Source organism: Chlorocebus sabaeus, chromosome 20, assembly GCF_047675955.1.
Source record: "Chlorocebus sabaeus isolate Y175 chromosome 20, mChlSab1.0.hap1, whole genome shotgun sequence".
Classification (NCBI taxonomy): Eukaryota; Metazoa; Chordata; class Mammalia; order Primates; family Cercopithecidae; genus Chlorocebus; species Chlorocebus sabaeus.
The window spans coordinates 84,745,991-84,770,461 of record NC_132923.1 but is presented as its reverse complement, the minus strand read 5'-3'; the positions used below and the strand labels follow the sequence as shown (position 1 = coordinate 84,770,461).

Below are 24,471 nucleotides of genomic sequence, written 5' to 3'. Positions count from 1 at the left end.
AAGGGTTAGGTGCCTTGCCTGTGTGCCTCCACAATGCCCTGTATCTACTTTTTATTATAGCACTTACTAAATTATATTACAAATTCTTTTTTGTTAATATTGCCACTGCAATTTTTTTGAGGAGTTATACACCTCAAAACATCACACAGAGAATTAATGCCACATAATAGATGTGTGGCATGTGTGTACACTGTAGCAGCTTCTCTGCCTTCCCCCATCCTGGTGTTGTCCTCTAACCCTCACAGGATAGTCGTACAGGGAAATCGCACAAAGTAATAATACAAGGTGGCAACCATAAAATTTCTGAATGTTTGAACCTAAGATGGAGAGGAATTTTACTTTTTGTTCTTCTTTCCCTCTTTCTAAGGTTGATTTTTTGAGAACCAAGATATTTGTTACTTTATATAACCCTTAACAAATCTGAAATATTCCTCTTTGGGAACATCTAGTATACTATATATAACCTGGCTTGCTCATACAGTTGGGTTAAAAACAGCTTCTTGAGAAGGAAAAAAGAACCTATTGCATTAAATGTATACATGAAAAAATGGATATGATTTTCAGAAACACTCAGATATAAACATATATATATGTCTAAGAATAGGAAACACATTAATTAAAATTTTGTTATTTTTGCTTTGGGATGTTTAAAACTTGTTACAAAGTGTGAACTGGGGAATATACTGCCTTTTTGGGTTTTGGCAGTTTAAGTAAAGTAGATAAAAACTTTTGAGAAGAAAAGACACTTTTTGCCATTATTGTGTAACAATATAATAGTACTTCTGTGCTTAGACCTTCAAAACATGAAAGAGGTAGAAAGTGCTCAGTTTAGGGAGCGAGGAACAGGGAGAGCAGCGGTGGATCTCAAGATTCATTGAATGCACTTAGGCCAAGTAAAGTTTCTCCATACCCCTAATTTTCTACTGTCAGTACTGGATGTCACTAACATTAGTACTATCCAAGCTATCAGTATTTGTGATTTTTTTTTCCCCTTCCAGAGCTTAATTGGTGTCCTCTTCAGAAACTTTAAAAACTAAGATTGGGTACGGTGGCTCACTCCTGTAATCCCAGCACTTTGGGAGGCCAAGGCAGGTGGATCACCTGAGGTCAGGAGTTCAAGACCAGCCTGGCCAACATGGTAAAACCCTGTCTCTACTAAAAATACAAAAATTGGCCAGGCATGGTGGCGCATGCCTGTAATCCCACCTACTCGGGAGGCTAAGGTAGGAAGATCGCTTGAACCTGGGAGGCAGAGATTGCCGTGAGCTGAGATCGTGACATTGCACTCCAGCCTGGGCGACAGAGCAAGACTCTGTCTAAAAAAAAAAAAAACCAAAAGACTATTTGGAATAAGACAAGCTTTTCCGAACTTTTTTGCATTCATTAGTTCATTGATTTGGTATAATAAATTATATATAGTTTTTTGTTTGTTTGTTTGTTTTTAATGTTACCAAACAAAGGAAAATCCAAGGCTGTCAAAAACTAAAGGATAGGACTTCGGGAGGCTGAGGCAGGGGAATTGCTTGAACCTGGGAGGTGGAGGTTGCAGTGAGCCCAGATCGTGCCATTGCACTCCAGCCTGGTGACAGAGCAAGACTTCCTCTCAAAAAACAAAAACAAAAACAAAAAGCTAGGTGCGGTAGCTCATGCCTGTAATCCCAGCACTTTGGGAAGCCAAGGAGGGCGGATCACGAGGTCAGGAGATCGAGACCACGTGAAACCCCATCTCTACTAAAATACAAAAAATTAGCTGGGCGCGGTGGTGGACGCCTGTAGTCCCAGCTACTTGGGAGGTGGAGGCAGGAGAATGGTGTGAACCCAGGAGGTGGAGCTTGCAGTGACCCGAGATCGTGCCACTGCACTCCAGCCTGGGTGACAGAGCGAGAAGTCTCAAAAAAAAAAAAAAAAAAAACACCAAAAAAACTAAGGTATTGGTGGGTTTCAGAGATGGTTTCATACAAAGGTCCAGTAAATAACCAGCATTTTTTTTTTTTTTTTTTTTTTTTTTTTTTTTGAGATGGTCTCACTCTGTTACTCAGGCTGGAGTGCAGTGGCATGATCTTGGCTCACTGCAACCACTGCCTTCAGGGTTCAAACAATTCTCCTGCCTCAGCCTCCCACGTGGCTGGGATTACAGACGCACCACCACATCTGGCTAACTTTTATATTTTTAGTAGAAACGGAGTTTCACCACGTTGGCCAGGCTGGTCTCAAACTGCTAACCTCAGAAGATTCGCCTGCCTCGGCCTCCCAAAGTGCTGGGAGGATTACAGGCGTGAGCCACTGCACCCGGTCAATAACCAGCTTTTTGAAAGGAATTCTTAGGCAGACTTGCAGAGTATCATCCAGAACCAAATTTCTGAAAATGTTATATGTTCTGTAACATTTGAAAATATTTGAATGTGGTTATTTGGTAATCTAGTTGAATATAGTTACTGTGCTGTCACCTTTTCTTCCCCTAATTGCATGAATCCATCAACAATGGGCTCTGTTTTATTTCTCAGAAACAACAGACTTTTTCCAGTTTATTTGGTAAGAAGTGTAACCAAAAAGCACTTTCCGATTCAGAAGCCGTAATTGTTCCAAATTGCTTCATAGAGTTTTACAGTTATATTCAGAGGACAGCTTCTGTCTTAATTAGGGTATAATTCAGCCTCCATGAAACCCTTCCTGTCTTTCCAGGTACAATCAACCTTTTCTCTGTACTTTTACTGTTGTTAGCCTAAGTTGCTCTTCTATAATACGTTTTTCGCTATCTCGTATCGTGGTGTATAATGGTAACTTATTAACCCAGTAGTCTGTTTTCAGTAACTTATAAAGAGTCTTGACAGCAGGGAACATGTTTATTCATTATAGTCTATAGCATACTGATTCTCTGTGATGAGTTTGCTTAGAGCCTGTTAAATTTAAGAGGTACTGATTATTCCAGGTGTGATTGTTCTACAGCGAGTTAGATATAGGGAGCTAGAACTTAGAGAAAGCTTAAGGCTGAGAATATAACTTTCGTAATTGGACACATAAATTTTACTTTTTACATTTTCCTCTTCCTGGTTCTTGTTATTTCTGAACCAGTTGTACAGAAAGAGGACCTAAAGTTATTGGTTGGCTCTTCCTGCAGCTCCTTCTTCCTCCAGCTAGAGCCTCAGGTGCCCATAGATAGACAACTCTGAGTACGGGAGAGTAAAAGGGAAGCACCATGTCCTATCCACCTTATCATCCCGCAGTCTCCTTTCTCTCTTAGGGTCCTGTTCTTTTGGCTTTTTGTTTTGTTTTTTACTGTGTGTGTGTGTGTGTAGATATATCTCTATATATATCACAAAATTTGCCATTGTAGCTGGGGGTGTTTTTGGTTTTTTGTTAATTTGTTTCTTTGTTTTGTGTTGTTTTGAGACAGAGTCTCACTCTGTTGCCCAGGCTGGAGTGCAGTGGCGCAATCTCGGCTCACTGCAAGCTCCACTTCTCGGGTTCACGCCATTCTCCTGCCTCAGCCTCCCGAGTAGCTGGGACCACAGATGCCCGCCACCACGCCCGGCTAATTTTTTGTATTTTTAGTAGAGATGGGGTTTCACCATGTTAGCCAGGATGGTCTCGATCTCCTGACCTCATGATCTGCCTGCCTCGGCCTTCCAAAGTGCTGGGAATACAGACGTGAGCCACCACGCCCAGCCAGCCATTTTTAACTATACAATTCATTGGCATTAAAATTCACAATGTTGGCCAACCATCACTACTTTTTTTCATCTCTAGAACTTTTTTCATTTTCCTCAACTGAAACTTGGTACCCATTAAACAATAACTCCTTATTCCCCTGTACTCCAGCCCCTGGTAACAGCCAATCTACTTTCTATTTTATGGATTGCCTATTTTAGATATTTCATATGAACAGAATCATGCAGTATTTGTCCTTTTTTGCCTGGAGGCCTTGCGTACCTCACTTAGCATAGTGTTTTCAAGGTTCATCTAGGTCATAGCCTGTCAGAACTTCACTGCTTTATAGCTGAATAATATTCCATTGTATGCATATACCACGTCTTATCCATCCTTATCTGCATCTTTTGTATTTAAAAGGACTTTCTTCCCCTCAGTATAAAAATATATTGCCGGCTGGGTGCAGGCTGGGTGAAGGCTGGGTGCGGTGGCTCACACCTGTAATCCTAGCACTTTGGTAGGCTGAGGTGGTCAGATCACGAGGTCAGGAGTTCATAACCAGCCTGGCCAACATGGTGAAACCCCATCTCTACAAAAATACAAAAATTAGCCTTGCATGGTGGCATGTGCCTGTAATCCCAGCTACTCGGGAGGCTGAGGCAGAAGAATAGTTTGAACCTGGGAGGCGGAGGTTGCAGTAAGCCAAGATCGTGCCATTGCACTCCAGCCTGGGCAAGAGAGCAAGACTCTGTCTCAAAAACCAAAAAAAAACTGGCTGAGCGTGGTGGTGCATGCCTGTAATCCCAGCTACTCAGGAGGCTGAGGCAGAAGAATTGCCTGAACCCAGGAGGCAGAGGTTGCAGTGAGCTGAGGTCATGCTGTTGCACTCCAGCCTGGGCAACAAGAGTGAAACTCTGTCTCAAAAAAAAAAAATGTATCTGTGTATCTATATAAATAGTAGATATTGCCATTATAGAAAATCAAGAATATAGAGAAAATGTCAAGAAGATAATATTCAGCCATAATCCCTACCACCCAGAGAGAGTTACTATTAGTCTTGTATTTAATCTTTCCCATCTTTATGTTCACTATATATATGCACTATATATGTGTTGCTTTATATATGCACTATATATGTTGCTATATATGTCTCATGTCATATATGTCTCATATATATCATATATGTCACATTATATGTGATATATATGTCTCATATATGTCATAAAGATATATATATATATATCATTACAGCTAGATGCACAATTTAGAATCCTTTTTCTGGCCAGGTGCAATGACTCATACCTGTAATCCCAACACTTTGAGAGGCTGAGGTGGAAGGATTGCTTGAGGCCAGGAGTTTGAGACCACCCTAGGTAATATTGTGAGATGCTGTCTCTCCAAAAAAAAAAGGCCGGGCTGGGTGGCTCACACCTGTAATCCCAGCACTTTGGGAGGCCGAGGCAGGTGGATCACAGGGTCAGGAGTTCAAGACTAGCTTGGCCAAGATGGCGAAACCCTTTCTCTAGTAAACATACAAAAATCAGCCGGACTTGGTGTGGGCATCTGTAATCCCAGCTACTCAGGGGGGCTGAGGCAGAGAATTGCTTGAACCCGGGAGGCAGAGGTTGCAGTGAGCTGAGATCATGCAACTGCACTGCAGCCTGGGCAACAAAGCGAGACTCCGTCTCAAAAAAATAAAAAATATATATATAATTCGCTGGGCATGATGGTGCATGCCTGTTATCCCAGCTATTCAGAGGGTAAGCAGGAGGATCCTTTGAGCCCAGGAGCTTTAGGCTGCAATGAGCTATGATCTCACCACTGCACGTCCAGCCTGGGTGACAGAGCAAGATCTTGTTTTTGTTTGCTTGTTTGTTTGTTGAGATAGAGTCTCACTGTATGCCCAGGTTGGAGTGCATTGCCACAGTCTTGGCTCACTGCAACCTCTGCTTCCCAGGTTCAAGTGATTCTCGTGCCTCAAACTCCCAAGTAGTAACCAGGATTACAGGTGTGTGCCACTGCACCCAGCTAATATTTTTTTTTTTTTTTTTTTTTTTTTTTTTTGAGACGGAGTTTCGCTCTTGTTTCCTAGGCTGGAGTGCAATGGGGCAATCTTGGCTCACCGTGACCTCGGCTGCCAGGGTTCAAGCGATTCTCCTGCCTCAGCCTCCCGAGTAGCTGGGACTACAGGCATGCACCACCATGCCCGGCTAATTTTGTATTTTTAGTAGAGATGGGTGTCTCCATGTTTGTCAGGCTGGTCTCGAACTCCCAACCTCAGGTGATCCACCTGCCTCAGCCTCCCAAAGTGCTGGGATTAAAGGTGTAAGCCACCGCGCCCAGCCCCACAACCAGCTAATTTTTGTATTTTTAGTAGAGATGGGGTTTCACTGTTTTGGCCAGACTGGTCTCGAATTCCTGACCTCACGTGATCCACCTGCCTCAGCTTCCCAAAGTGTTGAGATTACAGGCATGAGCCACTGTGTCTGACATGTTTTTGTTTTAAAATAATTTTCTTTTTTTAATTTTTTATTTTGAAACAGGGTCTCACTCCGTCACCCAGGCTGAGTGACTCCATCACCATGCCTGGCTACTTTTTAGAATTATTTGTAGAGATGAGGTCTCCCTATGTTGCCCAGGCTGGTTTGAACTCTTGGCCTCAAGCAGTCCTCCCACCTCTGCCTCCCAAGGTGCTAGGATTACGGGCATGAGCGACCACACCCTGCCAATAATCATTTTTTAAAATAGCATTATATTATAAAAATTGTTTTATGTCATTAAAAAATCCTTTTAATCATATGTAGGTATTATCTATGTACATTCCACTGCATGGATATACTGTACTGTAATTTAACACTTCTTTATTATTTATTGTATATTATAATGTTTTGATAATAAAATAATCATGTGTTGAACTTTTCTATACATAAATATATCTCTCTGGGCTGGGCACCATGGCTCATGCCTGTAATCCCAACACTTTGGGAGGCCAAGGTGGGCAGATCACGAGATCAGGAGTTCATGACCAGCCTGGCCAACATGGTGAAACCCCATCTCTACAAAAATACAAAAATTAGCTGGGCGTGATGGCACGCACATGTAATCCCAGCTACTCTCAGGAAGCTGAGGCAGGAGAATTGCTTGAACCCAAGAGGCGGAGGTTAACCCGAGCGGCAGAGGTTGCAGTGAGCTGAGATCACACCACTAAACTACAGCCTGCTGGGCGACAGAGTGAGACTATGTCTAAATATATATATATATATATATGTAATTTAAAATATATAATAAAATATATATTAAAATATATATTATATATAAATTATATGTTATATATAAATTATATAATTATGTTATATATAAATATTTTATATGTGTGTTTATATATAATAAAATATATGTATATTCATATATATAAAAATCTGAGTTCCTTTAACTCTTGTTGCCCAAGCTGAAGTACAGTGGTGCGATCTCAGTTCACTGCAACCTCCGCCTCCTGGGTTCAAGTGATTATCCTGCCTCAGCCTCCTGAGTAGCTGGGATTACAGGTGTGTGCCACCATGCCCAGCTAATTTTTTGTATTTTTAGTAGAGATGGGGTTTCATCATGTTGGCCAGGCTGGTCTTGAACTCCTGACCTCAGGCGATCCACCCGCCTCAGCCTCCCAAAGTGCAGGGATTACAGGCGTGAGCCACTGCACTCGGCCTCTATAGATTCTTGAAAGTATAGTTACTGGCTGAAAGAGCCATGAACATTTTTAGAACTCTTCATGCATATTGTCAAATTGCTTTTCAGAAAGAATGTGCCAGTTCCGACTACCTACAGCGTAGATAAAGAGAATTCCTAGCTGGGCATGGTGGCATGCGCCTGTAATCCCAACTACTTTGGGAGGCTGAGGTGGGAGAATTGCTTGAACCCAGGAGGCAGAGGTTGCGTTGAGCAGAGATAGCGTCGCTGCACTCCAGCCTGGGCGACAGAGCGAGATTCAGTCTCAAAAAAAAAAAAAAGGCCAGGCACAGTGGCTCACACCTGTAATCCCAGCACTTTGGGAGGCTGAGGCGGGCAGATCATGATGTCAGGAGTTCAAGACCAGCCTGACCAACATGGTGAAACCCCATCTCTACTAAAAATAGAAAAATTAGCCAGGCATGATGGTGGCACATGCCTCTAATCCCAGCTACTCAGGAGGCTGAGGCAGGAGAATCGCTTGAACCCGGGAGGCAGAGGTTGCAGTGAGCCCAGATTGTGCCACAGCACTCCAGCCTGGGTGACAGAGCGAGATTCTGTCTCAAAAAAAAAAAAAAAAGAATTCCTGTCTTGTCAGACTTGTCACCAGAGAGTAAGAGGAAGTGATCCCAGCATATGTTATAGACTAATGAGAGCTGTAAGCTTTAACTTAATAATAGCCATTAGAAATAAGCAGATGCTGAGCTAGAATTGAATGTGAAGGATATACTGACTGACTTATAAGAGCCTGTGCAAAGCCCATAATCCTCAAAATCTCACATTCTTCAGTCTCACAACACCCTAGACGCTTATGTGCCTTATTCTTAAGAAGTCTGTTATTTCATCCTTTTAAACTGTAAGAGGCTAGGTGTGGTGACTTGTGTTTGTAATCCCAGCACTTTGGGAAGCCAAGGCAGGAGGATCATTTAGGGCCAAGAGTTCAAGACCAGCTTGAGTAAAATCATGACACCCTGTCTGTAAAGAAAATAAAAAATTAGCCAGGCATGGTGGCACATGCCTGTAGTCCTACCAACTTAGGAGGCTGAGGTAGAAGGATCCCGTGAGCCCAGAAGTTTGAGGCTGCAGTGAGCTGCTCTTATCAAGCCACTGCACTCCAGCCTGGGAAACAGAATGAACCCTGTCTCTTAAAAGATATAAGAAGAAGTCAGTAAAAGACGAATTTCCTGGTAAACATTTAAGTGCCATTACATATAGGATGGAGTAGCAGTAAAACTTTATTTTAAGGCAACTGCTGGCTGGGCACGGTAGCTCCGGCCTGTAATCCCAGCACTTTGCGAGGCCTGGGCGGGTGGATCACCTGAGGTCAGGAGTTTGAGACTAGCCTGGCCAACATAGCAAAACCCCATCTCTACTAAAAATATAAAAGTTAGCTGGGCGTGGTGTCACACACCTATAATCCCAGCTACTTCGGAGGATGAGGCAGTGGAATCACTTGAACTCGGGAAGCAGATGTTGCAGTTAGCAGAGGTTGCAGTGAGCTGAGATTGCGCCACTGCACTCCAACTTGGGTGACAGAGCGAGACTCCGTCTCAAAAAGAAAAAAACAGACAACTGTTAATTCTCTTGTATCATTCTCAGTTGGATTCAAAAAAAGTCACAAAGAAGAATTCAAGTCTCCATGAACTGAGAGGGCAGTTATTAGCAAGAGCTTTGGAGTCAAATATAACTTTGTGAGCCTCCTCTAGCCACAAAAATGTACTGCTGTGTAGGAACAAAGTGAGCATCAAATTTACCAGGTGGGAGGCTACTAAGACTAACTTACGCACCTTATGCAGAGGCCAGCAAAGGTAGCGGTTGTTAAGGTGTTTGATAGCAGCATAAAAGGGCCATCCAGCAGTTGCCAAGAGTGACTTAAAATGCCCCTAATTCTGGAGGGTAGGTTGGGCTGATTCTGAAAGGTCAAAACTATAGGAAAATTCAAGCTAAAGATACAGCCCAGGAGATTCTGGGCATCTTCATTGGAGGCACTGCTGATGCTATATTTAAACCTTAATGTGACCCATTATCTAGCATTTGGGGAGTTGGTCTGACAGCAACCTTTTTCTTTTTCTTTTTTTTTTTTTTCCTTTTTTGAAACAGGGTCTCACTCTGTCACCCAGGTTGGAATGCAGTGGTGTGATCACAGCCTTGACCTCCTAGGCTCAAGCGATCCTCCCACCTCAGCCTCCTGAGTAACTAGGACTATAGGCACGTACTGCCATGCCACCTGGCTTGCTTTTTTTTTTTTTGGTAGTGATGGGGTTCTCGCTGTGTTGTCCAGGCATCTTGAACTCCTGGGCTTAAGTGATCCTCCTGTCTCAGTTTCCCTAAGTGCTGGGATTACAGACATGAGCCACCATGCCCAGCCATGATTTTAGAATAAATTGTATAGGAGGTATCCATTCATTCAGCAGATCTGAGTGATTATTATGTACTAGATATTGGGGGAAATACTATGTCTAATAAGGCATGGTGTCTGATCTCAAATTCACCTTCTAGTATGGTCAATGATTTACAAATGCAATTATACTACAAGACAATTCTGTATAACAGCAGTAAGTTGGCACCTTAAGTTTTCACAGAGAAAGAAGCATCTTACCTCAATCTTGGATAAATGGGAATGTGCAAGATGGAGAAGTAGGAAATGGTTCTTCTAAACAGTGAAAACAGCATCTTTAAGTACACTGGGCATGAGAGGACAAAGTTTACTGCTAACTACTAGACACATCAGTATTGTTAGAGCAAAACATGAGAGCAAGGGTATTCTGTGGTTTGGACTGGGGTCTCAAAATGCCTCTTTCTCCTTAGCTCAAGTGGCATCCTTTACCTGCAGCTATCTTTAGGGGGAAAAAAAAAAAACATAAATGGGATGTTTGGTTGAAAAAAAGACCTCAGTGCTGGTATAGTTGCTAGTTTAATAGTCCCTTTTATTTGGCTGCTCCTTGTTCTTATATTGTGCATATATGGCTTGCTTAAACCACACAGTATAAAATCACTGAAAGAAGTGAAGTCTCGATATTAAATGCATATAATTTGCTTTATGACTTTAACAAGTTCCTTATCCCTTCTTTTACCCAAAATGGCAGGGGAGGTGTCTAACTGATCTTGTTCAGCCAAATAATTCATCGTTTGATAGTTTCTAATAGCTTGTGCCCAGAAGCCTTATATAACCATGTCATTTACTCAGAAGGAAGGAATGTTAGATAGAAATAAAATAATCTGAATTAGTTGGGCATGGTGGCACACGCCTGTAATCCCAGCTACTTGGGAGTCTGAGGCAGGAAAATCACTTCAACCCAGCAGGAGGAGGTGCAGTGAGCAGAGGTCGCGCCACTGCACTCCAGCCTGGGCAACAGAGTGAGACTCCATCTCAAAAAAAAAAAAAAAGAAAGAAAATATTATAGCTGTTTTAGCCTCTAGTATTTCTCTATATTCTAAAATTAACTAAACTCTCCATCCCTTTCTGGACCTTTCTGTTCCTGAAGCTGCATCTTTTAGACCACTCTATTTAAAACAGCCATGAATAAATTTATGTTTCACAATCTGAGATGGAATTCATCTTGCTTTTCACACTAAACGCAAGCATATTTCAAACTAGAAAGACCTATATCAGGGTGTAAAATATAACATTTAGCCTTCAGAAGAGAAACTTGAACATAAGGAAAAATTCCATGAGTTTATTGTTTTTGGCTCCATGTTAGCCTCTTGTTTTATAGCCAGTAAGATACATCTTATCTATATACCTGTTTTGTTTTTCTTTTGTGTTCTCAATTTGGCCTATATCCTGAAATAAATCATTCTCTGGCAAGCTGTCATGAGGCCATGGAATTTTATTTATTTATTTTTTTTTTTTTTTTGAGACAGTGTCTCACTTTGTTACCCAGGCTAGAGTGCAATGGCATGATCTCAGCTTGCTGCATCCTCTGCCTCCCGGGATCAAGCGATTCTCCTGCCTCAGCCTCCTGAGTAGCTGGGATTACAGGTGCCCACCACCACACCCAGATAATTTTTGTATTTTTAGTAGAGATGGGGGTTTCACTATGTTGGCCAGGCTGGTCTTGAACTCCTGACCTCAGGTGATCCACCCGCCTCAGCCTCCCAAAGTGCTGGGATTACAAGCATGCGCCACTGCACCCAGCTGAATTGAATTTTTATAGGCAAATAGGTGTTTTAAGTGTGAGAATGACTTAGTAGGAAGGAAATTAAAGAACACGTTGGGAAACCCAGGTTAAAGTCCTCAGTTTCACTTAACAAGCTATTTGTCCTTGGGTATGTTGCTAACCAAGAGCTTTTGTCTTCAGTGTTTCTTTCTTTAACATAAAGGATTTGAACTGGAAGAATTCTAAGTTCAACAAATATATAGCCTGAATTTTTTGAACAATACTGATTTCAAATTTCTTGTGACTTTAATGTCTATAAATAAAAAAATGTCTCAGATTCCAATATTTGAGACTCTGCACCCGGAAGTATTTTAGAAATCCCTTTTTTTTCTTTCTTTTTTTCTTTTTTTGAGACAGAGTCTGACTCTGTTGCCCAGGCTGGAGTGCAGTGGTGCGATCTTGGCTCACTGCAACCTATGCCTCCCAGGTTCAAGCGATTCTCCTGCCTCAGCCTCCAAGTAGCTGGGGTTATAGGCGCCTGCCACCACGTCTGGCTCATTTTTGTATTGTTAGTAGACAGGATTTCACCATGCTGGCCAGGCTGGTCTCGAACTCTCGACCTCAGGTGATCCACCCACCTCGGCCTCCCAAAGTGCTGGGATTACAGGTGTGAGCCACCGTGCCCGGCCTTTTTGTTTGTTTTTTGAGAAAGTCTCACTCGGTAGCCAGGCTGGAATGCAGTGGCATGATCTCAGCTCACTGCAACTTCCGATTCCCTGGTTCAAGTGATTCCTCTGCCTCAGCCTCCCAAGTAGCTGGGATTACAAACACGTGCCACCACACCCAGCTAATTTTTGTATTTTTAGTAGAGACAGGGTTTCACCATGTTGGCCAGGATGGTCTCAATTTCCTGGTCTCATGATCCACCCGCCTTAGCCTCCTAAAGTGTTGTGATTACAGGCGTGAGCCACCGCGCCTGGCCCTTTTCTTTTCTTTTTTCTTTTTTCTTTTTTTTTTTTTTTTTTGAGAAAGAGTTTCATTCTGTTGCCCAGGCTGGAGTGCAGTGGTGTGATCTCGCCTCACTGCAAACTCTGACTCCTGGGTTCAAGCCACGTCTGCCTCAGCCTCTGAGTAGCTGGGATTACAGGCACCCGCTACCATGTCTGGATAAATTTTTGTATTTTTAGTAGAGACAAGTTTTCACCATGTTGGCCAGGCTAATTTTGAACTCATGATCTGTCCACCTTGGCCTCCCAAAGTGCGAGGATTACAAGTGTGAGCCACCACACCCGGCCTGAAATCCTTTTTTAAACCACATGATTTGGTCTTGATTTGGAAAATATAGTCCTACCATATCTTTTATTCTTTTCCCATTCTAAAATTATGTGATTCTAGCCTAAATGCAGAACAACATCCCATTTCACATCCACTGTCATCCTTCTCAAGCCCAGATTTCACCCACTTTAACATTTAACTTTTCTACCAAAACTGTAATTATCTTCAAAACTATATAATTGATCTTTTCTGAAGTTATTATAACTCACAGTGCCGTGTTTTTAGAACAGCTGGATTGAATGCTTATTGTGTGTGATATAATTAATAGAACCCTAAGTGTAATAGTGAGAGAGGGAAGGGTATAGAATTTAAATAGTGATTTTTGTCAGAAAAACGTGGGGAAATTATTTGTGGGGTTTAGTTACAATTTTTCAGGGATTTGCCTTTATTTTCTCTGTGTTCCAGGTCTTGCCTGAAATTTAGAAGCCCCTTTCTTGCCCTTCCTTTCTGGTGCTGTCAATACTGGTGATCTTCACCTCTGAGGAAGAAAAGCCCTCTTCCCACAGTCCATGGAGAACACTCAGCATCTATGCTTGATTGTGACAGGGCAGATTTTGGATGGATCATGAAATGCTTCTAAAGTAGCCAAGAGTTAACTCTTCCTAACCTTTTTATATAATAAGCATGTTACCACCAAGGTAACTTACCCAGGGGAATCAACTACATAGTGGAATCACATTATTTACACATTTAACTTACGCAAATTCAACTCTACTAAAAAAAAACAAAGTACATGAGTGAGAGAGAAAAATAACAATCTAAGTAGCATATGTTAAACCTTCCATTTCAGTAAGTCTCAGGCAATGGATGAAATCAAATCTGAAATAGTCAGTTCATATTGGTGAAAGTTATGGAAAGAATGTGAGGATGATTTTTAAAGGTTTTCTAGTTGTTGATAAAGCATGTTCAGGTCACTAGGCAAGTCGGTGGGACAACTTCTTTGACCTTTACAGGGGTTATTAAAGATTGTTGAGAAGGCCGGGCGCGGTGGCTCAAGCCTGTAATCCCAGCACTTTGGGAGGCCGAGACGGGCGGATCACGAGGTCAGGAGATCAAGACCATCCTGGCTAACCCGGTGAAACCCCGTCTCTACTAAAAAATACAAAAATCTAGCCGGGCGAGGTGGCGGGCGCCTGTAGTCCCAGCTACTCAGGAGGCTGAGGCAGGAGAATGGCGTGAACCCGGGAGGCGGAGCTTGCAGTGAGCTGAGATCCGGCCACTGCACTCCAGCCTGGGCGACAGAGCGAAACTCCGCCTCAAAAAAAAAAAAAAAAAGATTGTTGAGAAGCTACCCTTAAGAATTAGAGGAACTGGCTGGGCGCGGTGGCTCATGCCTATAATCCTAGCACTATGGGAGGCTAAGGTGGGCAGATCACCTGATTTCAGGAGTTCGAGACCAGCCTGGCCAACATGGTGAAACCCTATCTCTACTAAAAATACAAAAATTAGCCGGGCATAGTGGCATGTGCCTGTAATCCCAGCTACCTGGGAGGCTGAGGTAGAATCGCTAGAACCTGGGAGGCAGAGGCTGCAGTGAGCCAAGATCGTGCCACTGCACTCTAGCCTGGATGATACAGTGAGACTCTGTCTCAAAAAAAAAAAAAAAAAATTAGAGGAACTAACAAAATCCCCTACAAAGAATGACATGATGAGAACAAGTTGACATTTTTATAAATGTAGTAAGTGCTTAAAGGAATGAAACACCTGGTTAAATTTCTGAGTGTTCTTTATGGATTTCCAGTGGTTATTTTTACTACATACTATTGCACCTTTATAACCAGTCCCCTAAGTAAGATGCTACCCTACCAAGTGGAAATTGCACTGATTTTGTTTGACAGTATAAATTGAGTAAGATAATGAGTAATTTCATTAAGAAGCTGGTTCGTGGCTGATACTTCCATTTTTTTAAAAACGTGGGCATGTACTTCTTTTAGAAGTCTTTGAATTTAAAATCTAGATTCTATAATGAAGTGAATATTTCTTAACCATCCTAATAATTTGTGCCATCTACACCATTTTACTTTATTAGTATGATCTTTTTCCATGAATGTCCACTGCTTGGCCAGTTACTACCTTGAGATTACATAACTACCAAGTGAAAAACCATAATTGGCTGACTTGCTTTTTAAAAATACTTTGTTTTAGTGTACCTAGCATGTGAAGTACATTTTTCTTCTGTGATCATACAGGTGAACATGATTAAAGATGATGGGACAGTTATTCATTTCAACAATCCCAAAGTCCAAGCTTCCCTTTCTGCTAACACCTTTGCAATTACTGGTCATGCAGAAGCCAAACCAATCACAGAAATGCTTCCTGGAATATTAAGTCAGCTTGGTGCTGACAGTTTAACAAGCCTTAGGAAGTTAGCTGAACAGTTCCCACGGCAAGGTAGGTATTTCAATTTAGTAAATCTTTCTCTCCCCACCTTACTTAAAGAACCTAATCATTTACAAGGTGTCCCATCTTAATTTGGATTTGCCTGAATGTAATTATTTTACTTTCTATAAAATTATTTCTATGCTTCATAAAATTCTGAGTTTGTTTCTTTAATGATTATGTAGTGTGACACATAGAATATTCAGAAACATGGCTGGGTGTGGTGGCTCACGCCTGTAATCTCAGCACTTTGGGAGGCCGAGACGGGTGGATTGCCTGAGGTCAGGAGTTCGAGACCAGCCTGACCGACATGGTGATACCTCGTCTGTACCAAAAATACAAAAATTAGCCAGGCATGGCAGTGGGCACCTATAATCCCAGTTACTTGGGAGGCTGAGCCTGGAGAATCGCTTGAACCCGGCAGGCAGAGGTTGCAGTGGGCCAACACTGGGCCATTGCACTCTAGCCTTGGCAACAAGAGTGAAATTCTGTCTCACAAAAAAAAAAAAAAAAGAATATTCAGAAACATTTTGGTAGTAATATAGTAACTTGAGAGGTAATTACCTAAAAGGATAGTGCCAGGATCTGCAGGCCATAATTTTATTTTATTTTATTTATTTTTGAGACAAAGTCTCACTCTGTCTCCCTGGCTGAAGTGCAGTGGTGCAATCTCAGGTCACTACAACCTCCACCTCGTGGATTCAAGCAGTTTTCGTGCCTCAGCCTCCCAAGTAGCAGGGACTACAGGTGGTATGCACCACTGTATCCGGTTAATTTTTGCATTTTTAGTAGAGACAGGGTTTCGCCATGGTGGCCAGGCTTGTCTTGAACTCCTGGCCTCAAGTGATCCACCTACCTTGGCCTCCCAATGTGCTAGGATTACAGGCGTGAACTACGATTCCTGGCCCATCATTTTAAATATTTAATTTAATATTCACTGCTAATTAGTGACAATCAGAAAATCTGTTGTATGGCTGGGCACAGTGGCCTACTCCTGTAATCCCAGCACTTTGTGATGCTGAGGAAGGAGTATTGCTCGAGGCCAGCAGCTCAAGGCCAGCCTGGGCAACATGGTGAGACCCTGTATGTACAAAAAATCCAAAAATTAGCCAGGTGTGATGGAGCGTGCCTATAGTCATAGCTACTCAGGAGGCTGACGCAGGAGGATCACTGGAGCCCAGGACTTCAAGGCTGCAGTGAGCTATGGAATGCCACTGTACTTCAACCTGGGTAACAGAGGGAGACCCTGTCTCTTTAAAAAAAAAAAAAAAAGAAAAAAGAAAATAATGTCAGAATCTATGTTTTTGTTAAATATTATTGATTGCCCTATAAATATGGCAACCATAACTTCTGAATTTCCAAGATAGTCCTGGTTTCAAATTATGTCATATTGCCCCTAAAAATGAAAAAGCCTAGTATTGCAGTGCCTGTACTACTTAGCTAGATATTTTCTTACATCAAAAGAAATGAAAAAAAATTGATTGATTGATTTTTTTTGAGACAGAGTCTTGCTGTCTCACCCAGGCTGGAGTGCAGTGGCATGATCTTGGCTCACTGCAACGTCCACCTCCCGGGTTCAAGCAATTCTCTGCCTCAGCCTCCCAAGTTAGCTGGGATTACAGGCGCCTGCCATCACGCCCAGCTAATTTTTGTATTTTTAGTAGAGACAGGGTTTCATCATCTTGGCCAGGCTAGTCTTGAACTCCTGACCTTGTGATCCACCTGCCTCAGCCTCCCAAAGTGCTGGGATTATAGGCGTGAGCCACCGCACCTGGCTTTTTTTTTTTTTTTTTTTTTTTTGAGACAGAGTCTCACTCTGTTGCCCAGGCTGGAGTGCAGTGGATTACAGGCATGAACCACCATGCCTGGCTGAAAAAAAATATTAATATTAATTTTTTTATTTGGAGAATATGGCCACTGTAAAGTCTTTTTACTCAGTGATCAGTTATTCCACTTTGCATATAAATTTTATCTTTGTAGGCCGGGTGTGGTGGCTCACCTCTGTAATCCCAGCACTTTGGGAGGCCAAGGCAGGTGGATCCCTTAAGGTCAGGAGTTTGAGACCAGCCTGGCCAACATGGTGAAACCCCGTCTCTACTAAAACTACAAAAATTAGCTGGGTGTGGTGGCATTTGTCTGTAATCTTAGCTACTTGGGAGGCAGGGAGAATTGCTTGAACTTGGAGGTGGAGGCTGTAGTGAGCCGAGATCGCACCACTAAACTCCAGCCTGGTCAACAGAGTGAGACCCTGTCTCAAAAAATAAAATTCATCTTTGCCACACATTGAAATTGCCAGCTGTGTATCAGTGTATATCTAAATTAAAGTTTTTTTTATTTTTAATGTTACTCAAGCAAAAAACTATGAATGGCATTTTAGATTGACAATATTTAGCTTTTTCTGAGCAACTGGATGTGATTTATACAGGAAAAAAGGGATAAACATAAGTTTTCTTTAAGGTCTTTGTTCTCAATGACTGATACTAAAATAAACTTTTTGTAGTCTTGGACAGTAAAGCACCAAAACCAGAAGACATTGATGAGGAGGATGATGATGTTCCAGGTAAGTGACATTTCCTTAGACTTAAGATTTTAAGCATCCTGTTTATCTCCTTTCAGTCACTGCATAGATGACTTTTAGGTTTGTGTTGATTGTAAGTTCATGAATTTAAATTGATTCACAATAATATGGATAGGATCTAATGTAAAACAATGCAAGCCCCCACCTTAGAATCAGAAATTATCACACAAAGCTCTGCTGCCTGGATTTATTAAATTGAAATCACTGTGATTATAAATCTGCATAGCTATTGTTATAACATTTCTGTGTGAATTATAATTGACATATGAATTCACCTCAGTAGTTTGCATAGACAAAAAAAAGATGAACATTTCCTTAGGATTACTGTCCTAAGCAGATAATTAAATCATTGTTAGTAAAATGCCACCAGTTCATTTCTGCCTCCTTACGTTTTCAGGCTAATTCTAATTGTACTAATTTTATTTTTATTAGGGTTAGAAGTTAGGTGTTCCATTTACCTCTTTTTCCTTTTTTGTATTCTTTGATTCATATGCTTTGTTTTTCTTTTTCAGATCTTGTAGAAAATTTTGATGAGGCATCAAAGAATGAAGCTAACTAAAAGTTTGGTTTTTGGAAGCTGGCATGGACTAGATTTAACAAATCAGCTATGTGGTTCCAAAGTTTTACAGACACAGAGAACATCACCTGTTACTAGTTCAGTAATATAAATATTTTGTATATTAATAATGCTGTTTGTTCAGCATTTTTCGGTCATTTGATTTTGCATTTTGCACTTCCTCCCAGGATATTTTTTTGGTCAAAATATGAAGTATTGGTGCAGTTTGAGGGTGTTTTGTTTTTTTGATTCCTGGTTTTTTTGTTTTTTGTTTGGGGTATTTTTGGTGTATGTATGTTTATGTATGTGTGTGGGTATGTGTGTATACAGTGGAGAGCAAATTGGGAAACAGTTCTATTTATCCTCCTCCCTCCCCAGTAGAAATAAAAAAAAAAAATCTTTACATTTGTTACTTTTCTTTTCCCCCATAAGGCACAGAATTAATGGAAAGTGAGTGTCTTGGATTTCAGATCTGAAGAGATTTTTACCATTAGTGGTTTGATTTTAATTTGCTTGGTTAACTATCATATTTTTCATATACTTCTCTGGGTTTAAAATGTCTTGGAGGTATTTTGCCACTGGCTTCATGCTGGAGTAATGGGTAACATATCTTTGGTATGGTTACCTTAGATTCACTTACCTAGTCAGACCCAGAAGAACTTCTTTTACTAGCTTGCTTCCTAAATGCCTTTTTCCCTCTCCTTTTGGTCTCCAAATGGCCTGGTCAGCTTTTGGTAATATTCTTCCTCATCTTCCACCTAGCTTGAGAAGGATGTTCTCCATATAGAGTTAAGCGAGTGCCTAATCCCTCCTTTTGTAAGATTTTGTTCCCTCATCTTGAGGAACAACAACTTCATCTTCAACTTTTTATTTCCCCCCAATTTTACAGTAGATTTCAAACTGGAATAGCTAGCATGTGCTTGCTAAATAATTTTATGCCAGCCTTATCCCGTATCCTAGCTGTTCTTAATAGCGGGTACAAAAATGCCTCTTTTTCAGCAAGGTTGAAATTGGGAATGTCCTTTTGAATCAGAAGAAAATAGGCCATAGACTCATCCCCCAGCACAAATGGGCATTCTATGAAATGGTACTGGCCCTAGGAGGATTTCCTCAACCACTCTCCTACTCTTGGCCTTGAACCTACCTCTGGGTTGGATCTTACTATTGTAGCTGCTCACTGTACCCTCCTGCATGCTTAGAATAATGCTTTGGGGGGAGCACTGGTAAAACACAGTATTTATTTTTTTTACCTCCTTTAAGAGGACTTGGAGGTAAGTTGCATTCATTCACTCAAGTTTCACTCTTGCTGTCTAATAGAAGCTTACGTTTTGCTATATCAGCATTTGTTACAGCCAATATTTAAGGATAAAGTTTAGAAAATATATCATTTCCTGGCCCATCATCAAACTAATACAGCTTAACCTTGCAGCTACCAACTTTTGTGTCAAGCTGGGTATCTTTATTTGATATCTAAGGTGCAAGACCAACAATATATTAAGAGATCTATAGACATGAAGGCAAAGCTCTTGTATTTTTTTTCATCCAAACACCTCAATTTATTTTATAAATTTGTTCATTTTTCCTGTTATGTTTTATATAATATATGGACTAAACAAAATAAAATAACAGTACAAAAGAGGAGACTATTTCCTCTTGTGCTTTTCTTGATGTTGTGTACAGAACTTCCTTTTCTATTATTCCTCTACTCTCCACCTGTAAATGAATGTTAGTGCAGTAATTGTTTGAAATAATGCCTCATCCAGTGTTAGATCAGTAGCTCTACATGATCTATACAGTCCAGAATTCTTTCTCTAATTGTCCCAAAGGGGGACATTGTGGAGGCAGAGTTAGGGGGACCACTTCTAGTGGTTAGGGACAGATAAAGGCAGTATAGCGCATGAAAGAAAACACACACTTGGAAGCCAGGAGACTTGTGTCCTAGTCAAAATTCTGGCATTAATTATGTGACCTTGGACAGGCCTTCTAACTACTCTGAAATCTATCAGTCAAAATAAGATGTTTCTTTTTTTTTTTTTTTTTTTTTTTTTTTTGAGATAAGAATTTGCTCTTGTTGCCGGGGCTGGAATGCAGTGTTGCAGTCTTGGCTGACTGCAACCTCCACCTCCCAGATTCAAGTGAGTCTCAGCCTCCAGAGTAGCTGGGATTTTTTTTTTTTTTTAAGTAAAAATGGGGTTTTACCATGTTGCTCCACCAGGCCGGTCTTGAACTCCTGACCTCAGGTGATCCATTTGCCTCAGCCTCCCAAAGTGCTAGGATTACAGGCGTGAGCCACTGCGCCCAGCCCAAATGAGATGTTTCTAAATCTAAAGTTTCTTCTGCTTCTGCATTTCTGTGGATCTCATTTGAAATTTTTCAAGGAAGGGATTTTATCGTGTGTTCAGAGATGGCTTTATTTTTATTAATACCCATAAAACGTTTGTGTATTTGCTTCTTCCTCTTTCTCCTTTTGATCACATTTTAGCTGCTCATCTAGAGGATCTCTGGCCAGTATTCCTTTTTATTGTATTGATAACAATTCTTAATGGCTGGCCTCTCTTGTGTACAATGAGCCAATATTCTTTTTTGTTCTATATTTTTGTGTCTTCCCCTTTCCTGAATAAAGCATGTTTAGAGTCTCAAAGAAATCCTCTCCACAAAGACATGTTCCTCCCTCCAGTGTGGATAGACATAGGGTAAGAGTTTGGATGAAACTTTTGTAAATAGTAGTGTTCTTGGCATAAATATGAATTAAATAGTTTTTTTATATTTAAAGAACTAGTTAAATATGTGCTTCTTACTAAGGTTAGGTATTTTTTGCCAAGATAACGATAAAAGCATTTTGTGGGAGAAATTGACCTTAAAATTTCGGGATAATTCAAGAAATGTCTGCAGAAAATTGATTTATGATCTTAATTTTTGTATTAGTCCTTTGAGGTTTGTTTGTTTTTTGTAAAGCTCCTCATCTGTTTTGGACAAGTCCAAAGTAAATGGTTGGGCTCTTATATCTGTTTTACCCTTATTTTTCCTATTAAGTAATGGTTTAAGAATATATCAAGCACCATAATTTGTTGTTAAGTAGCTAGTGCTTACAGGATTCCATTAAATTCACTTTAATAAGTCTATGAAGTTCTTATGAAAAACTTGTATCAGGGATGTGTTTGATTTGTTTCTTTGTTTAATTCAGTGTTTAACCCTAGGTATGCTATATACCCATAAATAAGATACCGTTGTAAGAGATAGTATGGTTTGGTGGGAAAAGCACAAGTTTTTAGATAGAGATCAATTCTGCTATCTACCATTATGTTGTAACCTTTCTGACAGGGCTGCTGTCGTGCACGACTTCGGGAGCCATCATTTATTTTTGTGGTGTTCCAGAAGGTGTCATTTTCATAGACCACAGTGTGGATGGCCTTGCTCTCTGAGCCTCAGTTTTATCTATAAAATGGTACCTAGAAGAGTCAAATGATTTCTTAGAATCCCCTAAATTATTAAGGTGAAGGTGAAAGGTGATTAAAGCGTGTTATCTCCGAAGCTATGGCTTAGGAGATTTTCCGAAGCTCACAGTTCTAGGCACAGAAAGTCTCCATTCTGCACTGCATTTCAACCTGTATTGAGCAACACTCCAGTTCAGCCTGTATTGCTATGCCACATAGAGTTTGCCTGGATTATTATAGCTTTCTTAATAATTTTGTTTATGATCCACTCTCTCCAGCCCACTACACAGCAGCCAGCTACCTAAATTTCATATCTGAGTACGTCCTTATATTTACTTACAACATACTGTTTGTTTGCCATAGTAGAGTATTAAGATTATTTGATTTTCTTTTTGCTTTCTCATAGTGCCCAATGTGTAGTCTACTCAACATCATAATATGTAACGTTTTTGAACTACTGACTATTGAATACAAGCTTATTTAATTCTCAATCCAGTGGGGCAGATATTATAATCCCTATCTTTTTTCTTTTTTTGAGACGGGGTCTCTATCACCCAGGCTGGAGTGCAGTGGCACAGTCTTGGCTCACTGCAACCTCTTCAAACAATTCTCCTGCCTCAGCCTCCCAGGTAGCTGGGATTACAGGTGCCTACCACCATGCCTGGCTAATTTTTGTATTTGTAGTTGACATGGGGTTTCACCATGTTGGCCATGCTGGTCTTGAACTCCTGACCTCAAAATGATCTGCCCACCTCAGCCTCCCAAAGTGCTGGGATTACAGGCATGAGCCACCGTGCCCGGTCTATAATCCCTGTCTTAAAGAAGAACGAAAAAAAATGGTTTAGGGAAATTGGCAAAAGGCCAAACAACTAATTGGTGGGGAACCAGGATTCTAATCAAAAGCTATCAAATCCCAGGGTCTAAACTTATCACTCCATACCACTCAACAAATACTTATTGAAGTGAAAATTATGTTTACATAGCCTCTCCAGTTAGACATTCTCACCAATTAATACCACTCAATATTAGCCTGAAAGTCAAACCTGTCATAAGGATTGTTCAGGATCTAAGGATTTTCTTTTTTAAATAAGTAGGGTTTGTAATTTTTGCATGTATTCAGGAGTTGACTTTTATAAAGTTAATAATTGAATATTTTGCATACTTCAGGATGTTTCATAGCAGCATTTGGGCAAAAATTCTTGGGTTATGTATGTTGATCTTGACACTGGTGTTTCTTAAAATTTTGCTACCTTTTAGGCATACCTTGTTAAAGAAGAACTATAAACCTGAACAAGGTAGTGAATTTATCTTGCAGCCATACTTTTTCTGTGTTTAAAATCAAACTATTCAACACAAACTATTAGAACTAATAAAGGAGGCTGGGTGTGGTGCCTCACACCTGTAATCCCAGCACTTTGGGAGGCTGAGGTGGGCAGATCACTTAAGGAGGTCAGGAGTTTGAGGCCAACATGGGGAAACCTCATTTCTACCAAAAATGCAAAAAAAATTAGCCAGATGTGGTGGCACACACCTGTAGTCCCAGCTACTTGGGAGGCTGAGGCATGAGAATCACTTGAACCTGGGGTGCAGAGGTTGCAGTGATCTGAGATCACACCACTGCACTCTAACCTGGATGACAGAATGAGGCTCTGTCTCAAAAAAAAAAAAAAAAAAAAAAAGGCCAGTCGCGGTGGCTCACACCTGTTATTCCAGCACTCTGGGAGGCCAAGGTGGGTGGATCACCTGAGGTTAGGAGTTCGAGACCACCCCGGCCAACATGGTGAGACCCCATCTCTACTAAAAATACAAAATTTAGCCAGGCGTGATGGCGCCTGTAATCCCAGCTACTCACGAGGCTGAGGCAGGAGAATTGCTTGAACCCAGGAGATGGAGGTTGTAGTGAGTCAAGATCGCACCATTGTACTCCAGCCTGGGCAACGAGAGCAAAACTCTGTCTCACAAAGGGAAAAAAAAAAAAAAGGCCGGGCTTGGCTAATGTTTTTGTATTTTTGTAGAGATATCACCATGTTGGCCAGGCTGGTCTCAAACTCCTGACCTCGTGATCTGCCTGCCCTGGCCTCCCAAAGTGCTAGGATTACAGGTGTGAGCCACCACGCCCGGCCTCAATTGCATTTCTGTATACTTAAAAAGAATAATCCAAAAAGGAAATTAAGGAAACAATTCGATTTACAATAGCATCAATACGAATAAAATACTTAGAAATAACCAGTGATGTATGGTGACGGTATGTACACTGAAAACAAATAATTAGACATCCTGTGTTAATACACTGGAAGACTTAAGATGTCAGTACTACTCAAGGTGATCTACAAATTCAATGCAATCCCTGTCAAAATCCCAATGATGTTTTTTTGAAGAAATAGAAAAACTCATCTGAGAATTCATATGGAATCTCGAGACCCAAAATAGCCAAAAGCGTTGGAAAAGAACAACAAAGTTGGAGGACTAACATTTCCTGATTTAAAAGCTTATTTACTTAAAAGCTACAGCAATATGGGCCAGGTGCGGTGGCTCACGCCTGTAATCCCAGCACTTTGGGAGGCCATGGCAGGTGGATCACGAGGTCAGGAGATCGAGACCATCCTGGCCAACATGGTGAAACCCGTCTACTAAAAATACAAAAATTAGCTGCGCATGCTGGCACGTGCCTGTAGTCCCAGCTACTCGGGAGGCTGAGGCAGGGGAATCGCTTGAACC

The 24,471-nt window shown here is 41.1% G+C and overlaps 1 protein-coding gene across 3 annotated transcripts in view; it reads left to right on the top strand.

The window, feature by feature from the left end:
• Nucleotides 1-18,722, top strand: part of BTF3L4 (basic transcription factor 3 like 4) — a 31,676-nt gene extending 12,954 nt beyond the window's left edge. For 2 of the 3 annotated variants that reach the window (XM_007978761.3, XM_073007301.1), the window contains 3 exons: nucleotides 14,996-15,197; nucleotides 17,686-17,745; nucleotides 18,276-18,722. In XM_007978761.3, coding sequence (XP_007976952.2) covers nucleotides 14,996-15,197; nucleotides 17,686-17,745; nucleotides 18,276-18,322 — 309 coding nt within the window. In that variant the 3' untranslated portion in view covers nucleotides 18,323-18,722. The remainder of the gene's footprint in view (nucleotides 1-14,995; nucleotides 15,198-17,685; nucleotides 17,746-18,275) is intronic. The other variant, XM_007978762.3, reaches the window with a different exon arrangement.
• Nucleotides 18,723-24,471: the final 5,749 nt, after the last annotated feature.